General features: G+C 46.4%; 1 protein-coding gene across 11 annotated transcripts in view; it reads right to left on the reverse strand.

Moving 5' to 3' along the window:
• The window catches only part of SAMD11 (sterile alpha motif domain containing 11), a 333,362-nt gene that overhangs the window by 98,156 nt on the left and 221,759 nt on the right, over positions 1–13,447 (reverse strand). For 10 of the 11 annotated variants that reach the window (XM_079986850.1, XM_079986848.1, XM_079986843.1 and 7 more), the window contains one exon: positions 3,750–3,800. The exons of the other annotated variant lie outside the window; for it this stretch is intronic. In XM_079986850.1, the coding sequence (XP_079842976.1) occupies positions 3,750–3,800 (51 nt within the window). The remainder of the gene's footprint in view (positions 1–3,749; positions 3,801–13,447) is intronic. 11 annotated transcript variants of the gene reach the window in all.

A 13,447-nucleotide genomic window follows, 5' to 3' on the forward strand; every position in this document is an offset into this window, starting at 1 on the left:
AACAAAAACCCAACACCTATTCAATGCTCTCATCAAATTTATCACTCTCTCTGTATGCCAAGCTATGCCAATTGTCCCACCCGGCCTTGGCATGTGGCCCCCAGATGGTTACCCAGAGGGAAATGTGGCCCTCAGGATGAAAAATGTTCCTCCCCTTGTCCTAAAGGTATGAGTAGGAAGTTGAAAAGTTCTAAGAAGATCTGATCAAGAAGCCAATACTGTTAATATATTGAAGCTGGCTCATGTGGATAGGCCAAACTGGTAGGGACAGTCCAGCCTTCAAAAATTAAAGCACCATGAGACTCAGCTAGTCCCACCCCCTGCAATGCAAGAATCTTTTGCCTAATGTGGAGCTCAAACCCACAACCCTGAGATTAAGAGTCTCATACTCTACCAATTGAGCTACTCAATTTGAAACAGATCCAAAATGCAACAGCTTCCCTTCCAGTTCTTTTGTAACTTCCACAGTCTGGTGCTGACCTAACACCTAAACACGATTAGCACTAACCAGAATTTGTCATCCTAATTGAAGTTCAGAGCCTCCCACACCACCACACACAAAGTAAAGCCACGGCTAGCTCAGCAAGCAAAGCCCTGCCTTCATAAGGTGTTTATAGGGAGACATCAGCAAGACCCTTGCTGTCCCTTTGTAAACAGAGTCTATAGAGGTAGAGAAATCATCTTATCCCTGGCTTGAAAACCCACTGCACCACCTCAAGGATCACCTTAACACTAGCCTTGGTTTCCAAACCCACACTGAGTCCATAATTTTGTCTCGATACAAGGGGAAATACTTAAGGCATGGCTTTAAGGTGAGCTTCCAATAGGTTATCCGGTGGGATGGTGGATGAGATGGGGCTTTGATCTGATCCAATGGGGCTCTTCTTACGAAATTGGATATTAATGCTTAGCCACAGTTAATAAAAACCAGTGCTATGGTTGCAAAGGGTTAATGGTACTGTGACCTGTCTGTACCACCACGGGGTCAGCAGCCCCACAATAGGAATGGAGGAGCAATTAGTTTTGCTGGCATTTTAATAATCTGCACTTCTCGAACCAAAACATGAACAGAAATACAGTTTCCTTCAGAATTTGCAAATTTTGCAACCCAGCCAATGAATGTGTACAAAAATGCATAAATTAGAGGGTATACATAAAAATGTGTGTATTGGTGAAAACAACAGACAAAGGTAGGGAAGATCGCTGAAGTCAAAGCTGCATACAAAAACGTGTTTATTATGAAAAATTCACACTAGAATGTGGAAATGTGAAGAAACCCAATTTAAGAATGGAAAACGGAAGCAACGGAGAGAAACAAAAACTGACCACCCTGCTCCTCAGTTTCATAACCTCTGTCCTGTCCTACCCTTACCAACCAATTAAATGTTTTAAGATCACACGAAGGGCAGGTTTGACAGATGTGGTGATGTGCCACCCACGCCACCATTCCTGTCTACTGTCTCACCCGCCACAGACAAAACATGAAACATGCGTCAATCAGGCTGGAAGCACAACTTTGAGCAGCTGTTCCTTTCTCCTTACGCTTGCTAATTTGGCCAATTCTCCCTTGCAAGGAGCCTTAATTCTAGCGAGAGCTAACCCTGCAAACACACCATATACACATTTAGCTTGCACCACACAGAGCTACAATTCCCAGCACCCTAAGCAAACTATACCCCCCAGGATTCTTTGGGGGAAGCCATGTGTTTTCAATGGCACAGCCATGAGGAAACCTTTTACTTGTGTAAGTGATCCAGGTACGCCTTTGTATACTTGAATGCCCAAAGCTTGTGTCCTAGACTATGTACACGTGCGCTTTTAAATTTTTATTTAGAACAATTGTCCCCAGCCAAAGAAGGCTCCCAGAGCCACTTACATATAAGCAATTAAAACAGCTGACATAAGCTGCATACACATCATTCATTTAAAGCAAATTTAAAGTGCATTGCTTCCCTCTGGGAACTACAGCTTACTCCTCAGATAGCTAAAATGCCCAGCACTACAGTTCCCAGGATGCTTGGGGGGGGCATGTGCTTTAAATGTATGATGTGTACCTACTTGTAAGACCCAAACGATTTACTTTGGATTCACAAAGCAAAAACCGGAAGTCCACTGAAGCTGTTCAGCTCCCTGAATGGCTGGGCTAGGGGTAGCCAATGTAGTGCTATAAGGTGTTGGACTCCCAACTCCCATCAGCCCCCACCAGCACAACCAATGGCAAGAGATGATGGGAATTGTAGTCCAACTTGGGATCCTGACAGACCCCCTTTGCTTGATTTTTGTTGTTGTTTAAGTGTTGGGGAAGTCTAAAAAGGGAAGAAGTATCACCATTTTGATTCTTGAAAAAAGAAAGCTTCTAACGATGCTTAAAAAAAGAAATAAAGGGAATGGCACCACATGGAGCCGTTTCTTTAAAAAAGATAGAGACACACACTTAAGGCACTACTATATCAGCTGTGTGAATGGCTTCAAAGTACTGAAGAGAAAATATTACCCTGGAGACCTCAGGAGACTGAAATATTTCCCCTTTCAGGAAAGGGAGGGAGCGGAAGGAACCTCCCCACCAGTGTTGGGGTTTTGGCATCGAGAATGCATGGGACCTGTTTGTATCTAATTAAACATTCTTTCATCGAGGACAACTGAGACAGCAACTCCAAGGTGACCAGACTGCTTAGGGGAGAGGAGGCAGGGCACCTTTGCAGACTTGGAAAGGAAGATCAAAGGAAGGAGAGGAAAGGAAGGCAGGCACAATCAAGTCAGGCTGTTCCCAGACATGTTGCAAAGGGTAGAGACAAGACAAAACAACCACAGGCGTGTAAGGTAATAGAGTATGCGCGACATAGTGTGGGACCAGTTCAGGATAATGGTTAACCTCAGAAGCAGGTTGCCTCTGGAAAAAGACCTCAGTGAACCTCAGGGTTTCCTGGATCCGATGCCCTCCAGATGTTTTGGTCTACGGTTCCCATCAGCTCCAGCCAGAACAGCTGGGAGTCAACATCAATGGAAAGGGGTGCCATGTTGGGGATGAAAGGCTGGCTTACACCCCAACCCACCTCACATCCCAGAAATACCACCTACCTAGAATAGACGGAGGACTAAGGATTGGCTTGTATGTGTCATGTGGCTGAACTGTCAAACCTGCTGCTTAATGCTGGGTGGTGAAATGAGGGGGCTTGTTTCAGAGCAGCAGTGAAGTTGCCTGAAAGGTTCAAGGGTGCTTAAGAATGGGTGGCTGACGTTTTGTTTTTGGCCCCTCTTATGAGGATGACATCTCCTCCTAGAATGTCCCAGGTGTACTGTCTACCCAATTCATTTTGGAGGGCAAGAATTGACTGTGTGACTGGGAGGTATCGCCCCCCCCCCCAATCAAAATGGTGTTTCAATTAAATGAAAAAGAAGTAAAATGGTGTTGCTAGAAAGGACAGTTTGGCTGCGTGCTAAATCAGTCGTGTGGATCACTTCAGCCGTAACAAACTCTGCAGGGGTCTACGTGACTCAAATTCTCTACCTTCCCAATTGGTTGTGCAAATTACCCTTTTCTGCATTTAAGTATGAGTTTTGATTGCACTGATGAAGACAAAAAACGAAAGCGGGGAAAAAGAAGGAAAACCAAGAAACCCCAAATCACAGTCGATCCCTACAAGAGCAGCCTTCCATATTTTTAAGTGGTACCCAACAATCCCACCCCCAAATGCATTGTTATATAAACTCTTGGCCTACCATACAAAGAGGGGCCCCAAAATTGGTACCTGCAAGAGGTCTCACGGAAAGAGATGTTCAGATCCCAATGTGCATGTATCCTGTTGAGAGAGGAGGAGGAGGGGGGAAAGGAAGAAAGAGAGAAAGAGAGAGAGAACTTTCAGTCGCAGGTGCTGAATAGGATGTTACAGCTCAGAGAAGCTCAGGCTCACAGACTAGGGGGGTGGTAACACTCCCTCATCTTGTTACCTCTGTCTAAAGTACTGTGTTCACCCTCTCCCACCTTTTCAATGCTAAAACGCAGTGTAGTGTCTATCTGCACAGACATTTGCCACAAACCACAGTTTACCTTTAAACCTGGGGTGCAAGCAAGCTTCAGTCCCTGGCCTGAAACTCTGTCTTAGAGCTAGTCACAGTTAATGTTGGCACAGAAGTAGCACAATACTCTAGTTAATGTTTTTTTTGGGGGGGAGGATCGGGTTTGAGGGAGGAAAGGAACAGAGGTGACTGTAGCCTACTGAGACTGGTGGGGCAGAAAGGAGGGAGCCCCAAAGTAGGTGGAGCCATAGCCAATGTCAGGTGGAGCCATTGTTCTTCCTGCCAAGCTGTCAAAGATTGAGAACCAGGAGGAGGAAGCCAAGGGCTATCTCCAGGGATGGATGCTATGAAGAAGGAAGGTGTATGGTGGCTGCTAAGGGCAGGCTGAGGTTGGTGAGGAAGTGCCTTGTTCATCCACTGCAAGAAAGAGAACAGTGAAGAAGTAAGGCACTCCTGATCCCTTCAACTATTAAGGGACCAGGAAATGTTATGCCTTCACCAGGGCAAAGTACTGCTTTAAAAAGCGAGCTGAATAAGCTGGCAGAAAAGCACGTTGTAAGGAGAGCCCTGTTGCTGGATCAAGCCCGTGGCCCACCATAGTCCAGCACCCTGTCCTCACAGTGGCCAGCTAGGTGCCTGAATAGGAAGCCCACAAAAGCAGGATCCCACCTGAGATTCCCAGCAAATGTATTCAGAAGCACAGTGGATAAGGGAGGCTGGTGGCAGTGAGAGATCGTGTCTCAAGTAACAAGATGATCTTCCAGGAAGGAGAAGAAGCCGAGGCCTGACATGTATTAAGGAAGCCCAAACGCTGCCTTGCACCACACACACACACACACACACACACACACACACCCGGTCACACTCCCTCCAGCTGTAAATAAATCATTAGCCCTTTCCCCGCCTCTGAAATTAATTCTGCATGTTCCGCCCGCAAGCTGGAGAGACAAGATTCCAGACAAGAGGCAGCCTAAATTTAGATGCTGACAAGTGACAGTGGATGAGAATTCCCCACCCCCAGCAAGCCTCTGAAGACTGCCTCGGGCAACCTACTTCATTTCAGATTCAGATTCAGGATCAAGTCCCCAGGTGGGATGATGCTCAGCCCCTGACTGGCTACTGGGGCTCTCTCACAAACTCACCTGGGAAGTCCAGGCACAGTAGGGCTAGAAACACAGGGTGCTGCCTTACACAGAGTCAGGTCAAGGGTCCCCTTGACTTAACGTTTTCTATACTGATTGGCATCAGCTCTCCAGGCAAGGGACATTCCCAACCCTACCAGAAGATGCTGGGGATTGAACCTGGGACCTTTGGCAGGCAAAGCAGATGCTCTACAACTGAGCTAAAGCCCGTCACTAACCAGCTGATGAATTTCAATCTCCAGGCTGGTTTCAGCTTCCCTCCACTTCCTCCACCCACCAGATTCTGGGAAACTGTGACAAGTTTACCAGTCCGTCTACCCTGTCCTGGAAAGACTCCTTTGTAATTTTGAATCTTGGCTTGGCTTGGCTTGGCTGGAGCTCCCAGATCATCATTTTCTGCATGGGAGTTCTAGAAGCTGTGGATTCGCTTTCAGGCTTAGCTCATCAGAGGCCAAACAGGAGGACCAGAGCACAACAGCACGCTCCCCAATTGTGATTCCCCACTTTTAAATGGCTCAGGACTCCAATACCTCAAGGACCACCTCTCCCTATATGAACCAGCCCAAACCCTGAGATCATAATCTTTTGTGTGCCTCCTCCACAAGAGGTCCAGAGAGTGGCAACAGAGGAACGGGGCCTTTTCTGCAGTGGCTCCCCACTTGCTGAATGCTTTCCCCAGGAAGACTCGCCTAGCACGTTCGTTGCATATCTTTAGGCGTCAGGCAAAATCATTCCTCTCTTCCCAGGCCTTTGGCTGATTAAACAATCTATGGCCTTTTAAACTGTGATGGGGGTGGGTTGTTTTCATTTGTTACTATGTATTTTGTGTTTTTGTGTTTTTATATTGCAAACTGCCCCGTGATCCTCAGATGAAGGGCGGTATGGAAATTTATTTAATTAATTAGTCATAAAATAAATAAATAAATACATTCCCAGCAAGTGGTCTTCAGAGCCATGCTGCCTCTGGCGGGAGAGGGAGAACATAGCCCTAGTTGCTGGTAGATACTGACAGCCTTATCCTCCATGAATTTGTCTAATCCTCTTTAAAAGCTATCCAAATTGGTGAGCTAGATCTCATGGGAATGAAAAAGTCATTTATTTTATCTCGTCTTCATTAAGGATGCAAGAGAAGCCTGCTGATCAGGCCAGTGGCTAATCTAGTCCAGCATCATGTTCTTACGGTGGCCAACCAGAAGCCTCTAGGAAACCAGAAAGTGGGACCCAGTAAACAAACAATATTGTCTCTGACCACAGAGGCAGAACATAGCCTTCCTGGCTATTAAGCCATTGATAGCTCTCTCCTCCATGAATTTGCCCAATCCTCTTTTAAAAGCCATCCAAGTTGGTGGCTATCACTGTCCTATGGGAGTGAGTTCCAATATTCTGCTCCAATGAGTATCTCCCAGTTCTAGCATTATGAGGAGCAGAACCTCTGTCTATTCACTTCTTCCACACCCTGTACGATCTTACACACCACTATCAATCCCCCCCTCTTGCCCCCCCTTTTCTCTAAACCAAAAAGCCCCAAATGCTGTAACCTTTCCTCACAGGGGAGTTGCTCCAACGCCTTGAACATTTTTGGTTGCCCTCTATCTGAACCTTCTCCAGCTTTCTACAACATCCCTTTTTGCATGAGACGCCCGTTTCCCCCCAATAAGGCTTAAGATGGCTCAACATCAAAGCCGGCTTGGCTAGCATCAGAGTCTATTTTGCAAAAGAGAGAGAGAGAGGTGAAATTAAGCGCTGCAGTGAGGAGCGCATATTCATAACTTGGCAACTGCAGCTATCTGCGGAGCTGGATAATTAAACACCCATATTTAAACAAATGAGTAGGTAAGAAATGAAATTAAATCCCAATTATCTTCTATCTCCTACCCCCTCTCCTGTCCTCTTCCTTTTCTGGGTAGCTTAACCAAGCTCTGGCTCTGTCGTCGTCCCCCCTTTAGTTTCTATGGTGTTATCTCCAATTAGATTTCTGGGGCTAATGTGCGTTTCGCTTTAGCGGGTTATTCATTCAATTGAAATCAAATTACTAATAATTTGCAAGCTATCAAGCTGCACAAGTCATGTATTTGGGTGGGTTGGAGGGACCAAGAAGGCTCCTTATAAATTACTAATAATTAAATGGGGGGGGGAGATTTGAAGAGGGGGTTAGAGTGGGGCAGGAGCTAGAAGCAAACAGCAGCAAGGCAGCTGCTGACACTCCCTTTCTCTGCTGCAACCTCCCCTGCCCTTCCTCTAACACACAATCAGTTACACAGGGTTTAATAAGGAAAGCCAGATGTGTCCCTCAACAAGCAGAGGCAAGGCTTCCTCTCTGCTTGGAAAAGGAGGGGAAGCAGAAGAAGGCCTGGGAAAGGGGCCACCAATCAGTGGTGGGGCTTTGTATGCAAGAGCTGCCAGGCTCAATCCCCACTTGCATCGCCAGGTAGGGCTCAGAAAGCAGCTTGGAGGGAAGCTGGCAATCACTGTGTGCAAAGACAGACCAAAGGCCTGACTCTGCAAAAGGCAGTGCCCTCTGTTCCCGGTAGTTGCTGGCATCTGTCTGTCTATAGAGACCACGGAAGAATGTGCCGTGGGAGCAGCGGTGCAGAATATGTTCCTTTGTCTTAAGGAAAGCTCTTTAAGCTTAGGGGTTGCGTGCCAACTTTGCGTATATCAAACACAAAAGTACATAATAAAAAACAAAAGCAAACCAATAATCCGTATTTTAAAGAAGATAGGATGCTAGCCAAAGGGCTGGCCGAAGTGGAATATTTCTGTCTGGCGCCTAAAGGTGTATAATTAAGTTGCCACCTGAACCTCTATGGGGAGAACATTCCACAAGCAGGGTGCCACTGTGGAAAAGGCGCGTTCTTGTGTTGCCACACGAAGGAGGGCCTCAGATGGTGATTGCAAGGTTCAGATTGGTGCATCTGCGGATAAGTGGCCTTTGAGGTATCGTGGTCCTGAGCCATTTAAAGCTTTATAGGTCAAAACCAGCACTTTGAATTGGGGCCGGAGACTAATTGGCAACCAATGCAGTCAGGCCAGGATCAGCATAATATGTTCAAATCATCTTGTTCCAGTGAGCAACCTGGCCATCCTATTCTACACTAGCTGAAGTTTCCAAACCATCTTCAGAGGCAGTATACCGCATTAGAAGACCCCGGGTTCAATCCCTGACATCTCCAGGTACAGCTGTCTGGACAGTCACTGTCAGTCAGTGCAAACAATACAGAGCTAAAAGGACCAATGCTCCAACTCCGTACAAGGCAGCAGCTTCTTCATTTTTTAAATAAATAAAAACATGCAAGAAACATGTGTATCAATAGACAAACATGAACTATAGCCAATACAAAAGTGACTAATTGTTCATTCTTTTGAGAAAGTTACAACAGACAACCTGGCATTTGCTGCGAAATGCAAAAAAACAGACACAATAGTAATTTGGTCCTCAGTCCTGTAGGTCTCTCATAAGTTTCCTTGAGTTTGAGGTGGCCTTCTCGTTTGATCGTACAGGAGCATAACGGATCTTCCTGGCAGCTTCTTAAGAGAGCAGATGTAGCTCTGGGGTAGAGCACCTGCTTTGCATGCAGAAGGTCATAGGTTCAATCCTCAGCATCTCTAGGTAGAGCTAGGAGAGACCCATGTCTGAAACCCTGGAGAGCCAATGCCAGGCAGTATAAACAAAACTGAGCTAGAAAATTCAGTGGCCTGGCTCAGTATAAGACAGACTTCTATACCCCAAGTGTTGCCTTTTAAAGTGCTGTAACCCACTCTGAAGGCATGCGGGTGGCGCTGTGAGTTAAACCACAGAACCTAGGGCTTGCCAATCAGAAGGTCAGCAGTTCAAATCCCCGCGACGGGATGAGCTCCCGTTACTCGGTCCCTGCTCCTGCCAACCTAGCAGTTCGAAAGCACGAAGTGCAAGTAGATAAATAGGTACCGCTCCGGCGGGAAGGTAAACAGCATTTCTGTGCACTGCTCTGGTTTGCCAGAAGCGGCTTAGTCATGCTGGCCACATGACCCGGAAGCTGTACACCGGCTCCCTCGGCCAGTAAAGCGAGATGAGCGCCACAACCCCAGAGTCATCCGCGACTGGACCTAATGGTCAGCGGTCCCTTTACCTTTACCTAACCCACTCTGAGACCTTAGAGTAAATGGTGGGAACTAAAGTAAGTTGTTATTATTTCCTAAAACAAATCAGTTGTATGTGGAAGAATGGCTAGTTCACATTCCTACTGTTAACAGACAAACAGACTGATTAACTGATAGTACATAAAATATATACATATAATCAGACATATTCAGAAATCTAACAGGCCAAGGTGATGTTAGGTTCTTAAAGGCCCAAGATGCAAATCTGCATAAATAGACAGAGTGCCTCTGGGAAAGCACAGAACCTGTGCTTTTCAGCAGGTATGTCAAAAGAAAAGAAAGGAGTTTAACAAACAGATAAGAAAGGCAGGAGATCTGCGTTTATAGTCAGCTAAGTTTTCATCAGAATAAACTCACCAAAATTAATGCACACAAGTTGGTAGTTTCCATTAACTTCAGCAGGTCTACTAGAACAAGTCTGGTTGGAGGTATTAGGTTGTATGCAATGCTAGCCCTACTGTAGACCTATTGGAAGCTAATGGACGTGATGTAGGTCCACTGTAGATCTGCTCTAATTGGGATTTAGCTGGGGCACAAGCCTCAGGAAAAAGACTGCAACTTATACCAGCATTTTATCCATATATGCAATTTTACACCCTTGTAGATAGTTTCTGTGTGTAATATTTGTTGGATAGCTGAGTGTCAGCTCACATATTATTTCACAGAGTGTGAATTTGGAGAAGTTCTCATTACTCCACCATCCCTAACATAGACCTAGGGGCTTTTGCTCTCTGGGGCTTGTTGGAAGAGGGACCAGTTTGCCTTATACAAACTCAGAAAAATTGTCCCTTTAGCTCAGTACTGTCTACACTGACTGGCAGTGGCTATCCAGCATTTCAGGCAGGAAGCCTTTCTGAGCCCTACCTGGAGATGCTGGATATTGAACTTGGAGCATTCTCCGGGCAAAGCAGGTGTTCTACCTGGCTCCCTTTTAGGAAGGGATTTCTCCCAGCACACACTCAGCCTCCCCCTCTGCGCTGCCTGCCAGTTCCACAGCACAATAAAGTAGCCATTTCCGCTCACTATCAAATCTAAGTCCTCATTAGACCCGCTGCCGCTTCCTGGCACTCTGGATCAAATCCAGCGCTCGTTTCCCAGACGGATCTTAAATGTATTTTATTTATTAGGGTGACAGTCATTACTATGAAGCGGCGGCGGCAGCAAGCAGCTGTGCTGGAGGAGGAAATGTCAGGAGAACACCGAAGGGCTAGGCTGAGGAACAGCATCACTGGCAGGGAACGCAGTGGCAAAAGCCCAACCAGAGCTGCACCTAGGAAGCTGGGCCCTTGAATGGTGGTACAAACAGGCCTGGAGATTTCTCCTCCCCGCTGTCCCAACCACAGCACCTCTCTATACTACTACTTCTTTAGCAATCACTCGTAGCAGAGTAAGATTGTCTTCCATGAACACGGTCTTAACTGTGAGTCTGTAAGTGACTGTGGAGGCCAGTTCTGGATCCACACGTCCTTCCACAGTGGGGGGGTTGATCAAGGTGAGGGTTTGCCAAACGTGCCTTCCTCTTAGCATGTTTCTCCCTTTCATCCTGAGTTTGAGCATCTTCAAAGTGCATGACACCTTTGGTAAAGGCTGTTCTCCCAATGGAGCGCTCGCAGGCCAGTATTTCCCAATTGTCCTTGTTTATACTACATTTTTTTAGATTTGCCTTGAGAGTGTCTTTAAACCTCTTTTGTTGACCACCAGCATTACGCTTTCCATTTTTAAGTTCAGAATAGAGTAGCTGCTTTGGAAGATGATCATCAGGCATCTGCACAACATGACCAGTCCAACAAAGTTGATGTTGAAGAATCTTTGCTTCTTCCAGTTCCAGTAGTTCACCTGTCTTCCCAAGTGATGTGTAAGAATTTCCAGAGATACTGTTGATGGAATCTTTCAAGGAGTTCCAAGAATTTGCCGGCTGCAGCTAATAAAGAGATGCCTCGATAATTTCCGCAATCTGTTCTATCTGCCTTCACAGCCATTGTAACATAACACTTGTTATCTTCTGCCTGTTCTGCTGTTGAGGACTTCTTGGATCATTCTTTGTCTAGCTTCTAGCTCCTCCCCTTTGACAACCCTGGTGGGAGTATGGGACTCCCTACAGCTTCGCTCACAAGGGTCATAGGAACGTGCAAGCCCACTCACCACAACAAAGTGATGATCCAGTGAGTGAGACCACTCTATACACAGAGATGGGTGAACACACCAACTTTGATTCCTCTCAATTTCTCATTTTTCCAGTCTTAAATTTAGTTCTCCACATTTCTACGTCAGTCTGCAGTGTTTTGTTGTTTTTGAAGGCCCCATGAAAACTCATCAGCATTTTAATGCAAACTCCTAATAATATACCGTACATACTGTTGCATGGAATTTTGCATAATATAAATTTTAGTTTTGCAAAAGGGGGCAGATTGTCTACCTAACAGAACTACAACTTTAAGGATTAGTGCCCAAGTTTGCTTTTTTCCTCTTCCCTCCCTATCCCTCTTACCTTTAGTGATTTTTTTTTAGATTGCAAGCCTGCAGGCAGGGACTTGTCTTGCTTAACTTATTGTATGGAAGCTGCTCCGGGACCCTTTTTTGTTGCTGAAGGGCAGGGCACAAAAACACTAAATAAACTGATTGGCTGATCAATTGTAGGGCTGGCCATTCTGTCAATGGAAGATAAATCCCAGACCTGGGCATCTTATGAGTCTTTTATCATCATCATCTTTTTAAATTAAATTTCTATACACCCTTCATCCAAGGATTGTGGGGCGCGTTTAAAATATAAAACACAAATCTACGTAACATACACTACCATGACGACTTGTAACAAACACACCCACACCCACACCAGTGGGTAGATGGTCCCATAAAAGCCTCAAAAGAACAAGTTTGGCTGGAGATACTGAGCTGTATCCAATGCTAGTCCTACTTGGGAGTAGACCCTTTGGATGGTAATAAATATGATTGAATGTAGGTACATAAATTTAAATGGGTCTGCTCCAAGTAGGATTTAGTTGAGCGTAATTCTCAGTAGAGAGATTCCTGCTCATGAAGGTTCCCAGAGAAGATGGGAGCCACAGACCTGACCCACTCCCTGCCCCCTTTTCACACAGCTGCGTCCCACAAGTGCCAGAAACACGTAAGGAGGGTGGGGGAGCAGGGATGCAGAATGGGGGGTGGGTGGGAGAATGGGGGCTGCTTTGGTTTGAACTCCAATCAATTAGAGAGGCAAAGAGCAGCAGCCTTCAGGGATGTCAGAAATAGATTTCCACTTAAGAGCACCAGGGATGCGGCTGACAGACTGACAGCCCCAAACCATTAAAGCCTTCACGGAGGCTGGCAATTTTGCTATTAGAAGATGGAAGTCTGGGTAAGAACGGCGCGGTGACCCGGTTCACTGGAGGCAAAGTGGAAAGGAAATGGGGGCAGGGGAAGGGGGGAAGCAGCAGAACGGGGGGAGGGGGGCGGACAGAAAGTCCCCCCCCCCCACCGCTAAACCACAGAGACACTCAGCCCATCAGTCAAAATAACAGCGGCGAAATGAGGGGAATTCTAAAAACGTATATCTGACCCTCCCTTAACCTCATCCATCAATCTTTCCACACCTCCCTTGTTCCAATCCGTAGTCTCGCTTCCCAACCCTCTCCCCCTCTCTTCTTCGAATAACTGCGGGCTGTACGGACAACTCCCAGCACATTGGCGGGACACCAATAAAATATCCCAGCTACCCCCAGAGCTGTTTTGCCTGCTCAACCTGCGAGACTGCCGATTTAAAAGAGCATTCCCCACCAGCCCCAAGCCAAAAGGACTGTTGCCAGTTTTAAAAGATGCATTTTGGTTGCGCTTCTTCCTGCTGGTAGGGGCACTTGACGTCAGCTGCAGGGGCCTGCACCGAAAGGTAGATTTCTCCACAAGTGGCTGTTAGTCGCTGAAGACAGTTCCATCAGATTCCTATTCTGTCTCTGGGGTGAGGATCTTACGCATTCAAACACACATACTAATAGGATACAAAATGTTGGTCCACTTAACGCAAGCCAGAGGCAGAGAAACTATAGGGGACGCCAAATAATTGTGGGATGCCAGTTGATGAATCACAAGTGAGGAGAGTCCTGCTGCTTTCGGGTCCTCTGCCGGTTTGCCAGAGACATCTTGTTGTCAAGAGA

This window comes from Podarcis cretensis (assembly GCF_951804945.1).
Source record: "Podarcis cretensis genome assembly, chromosome: 8".
Classification (NCBI taxonomy): domain Eukaryota; kingdom Metazoa; phylum Chordata; class Lepidosauria; order Squamata; family Lacertidae; genus Podarcis; species Podarcis cretensis.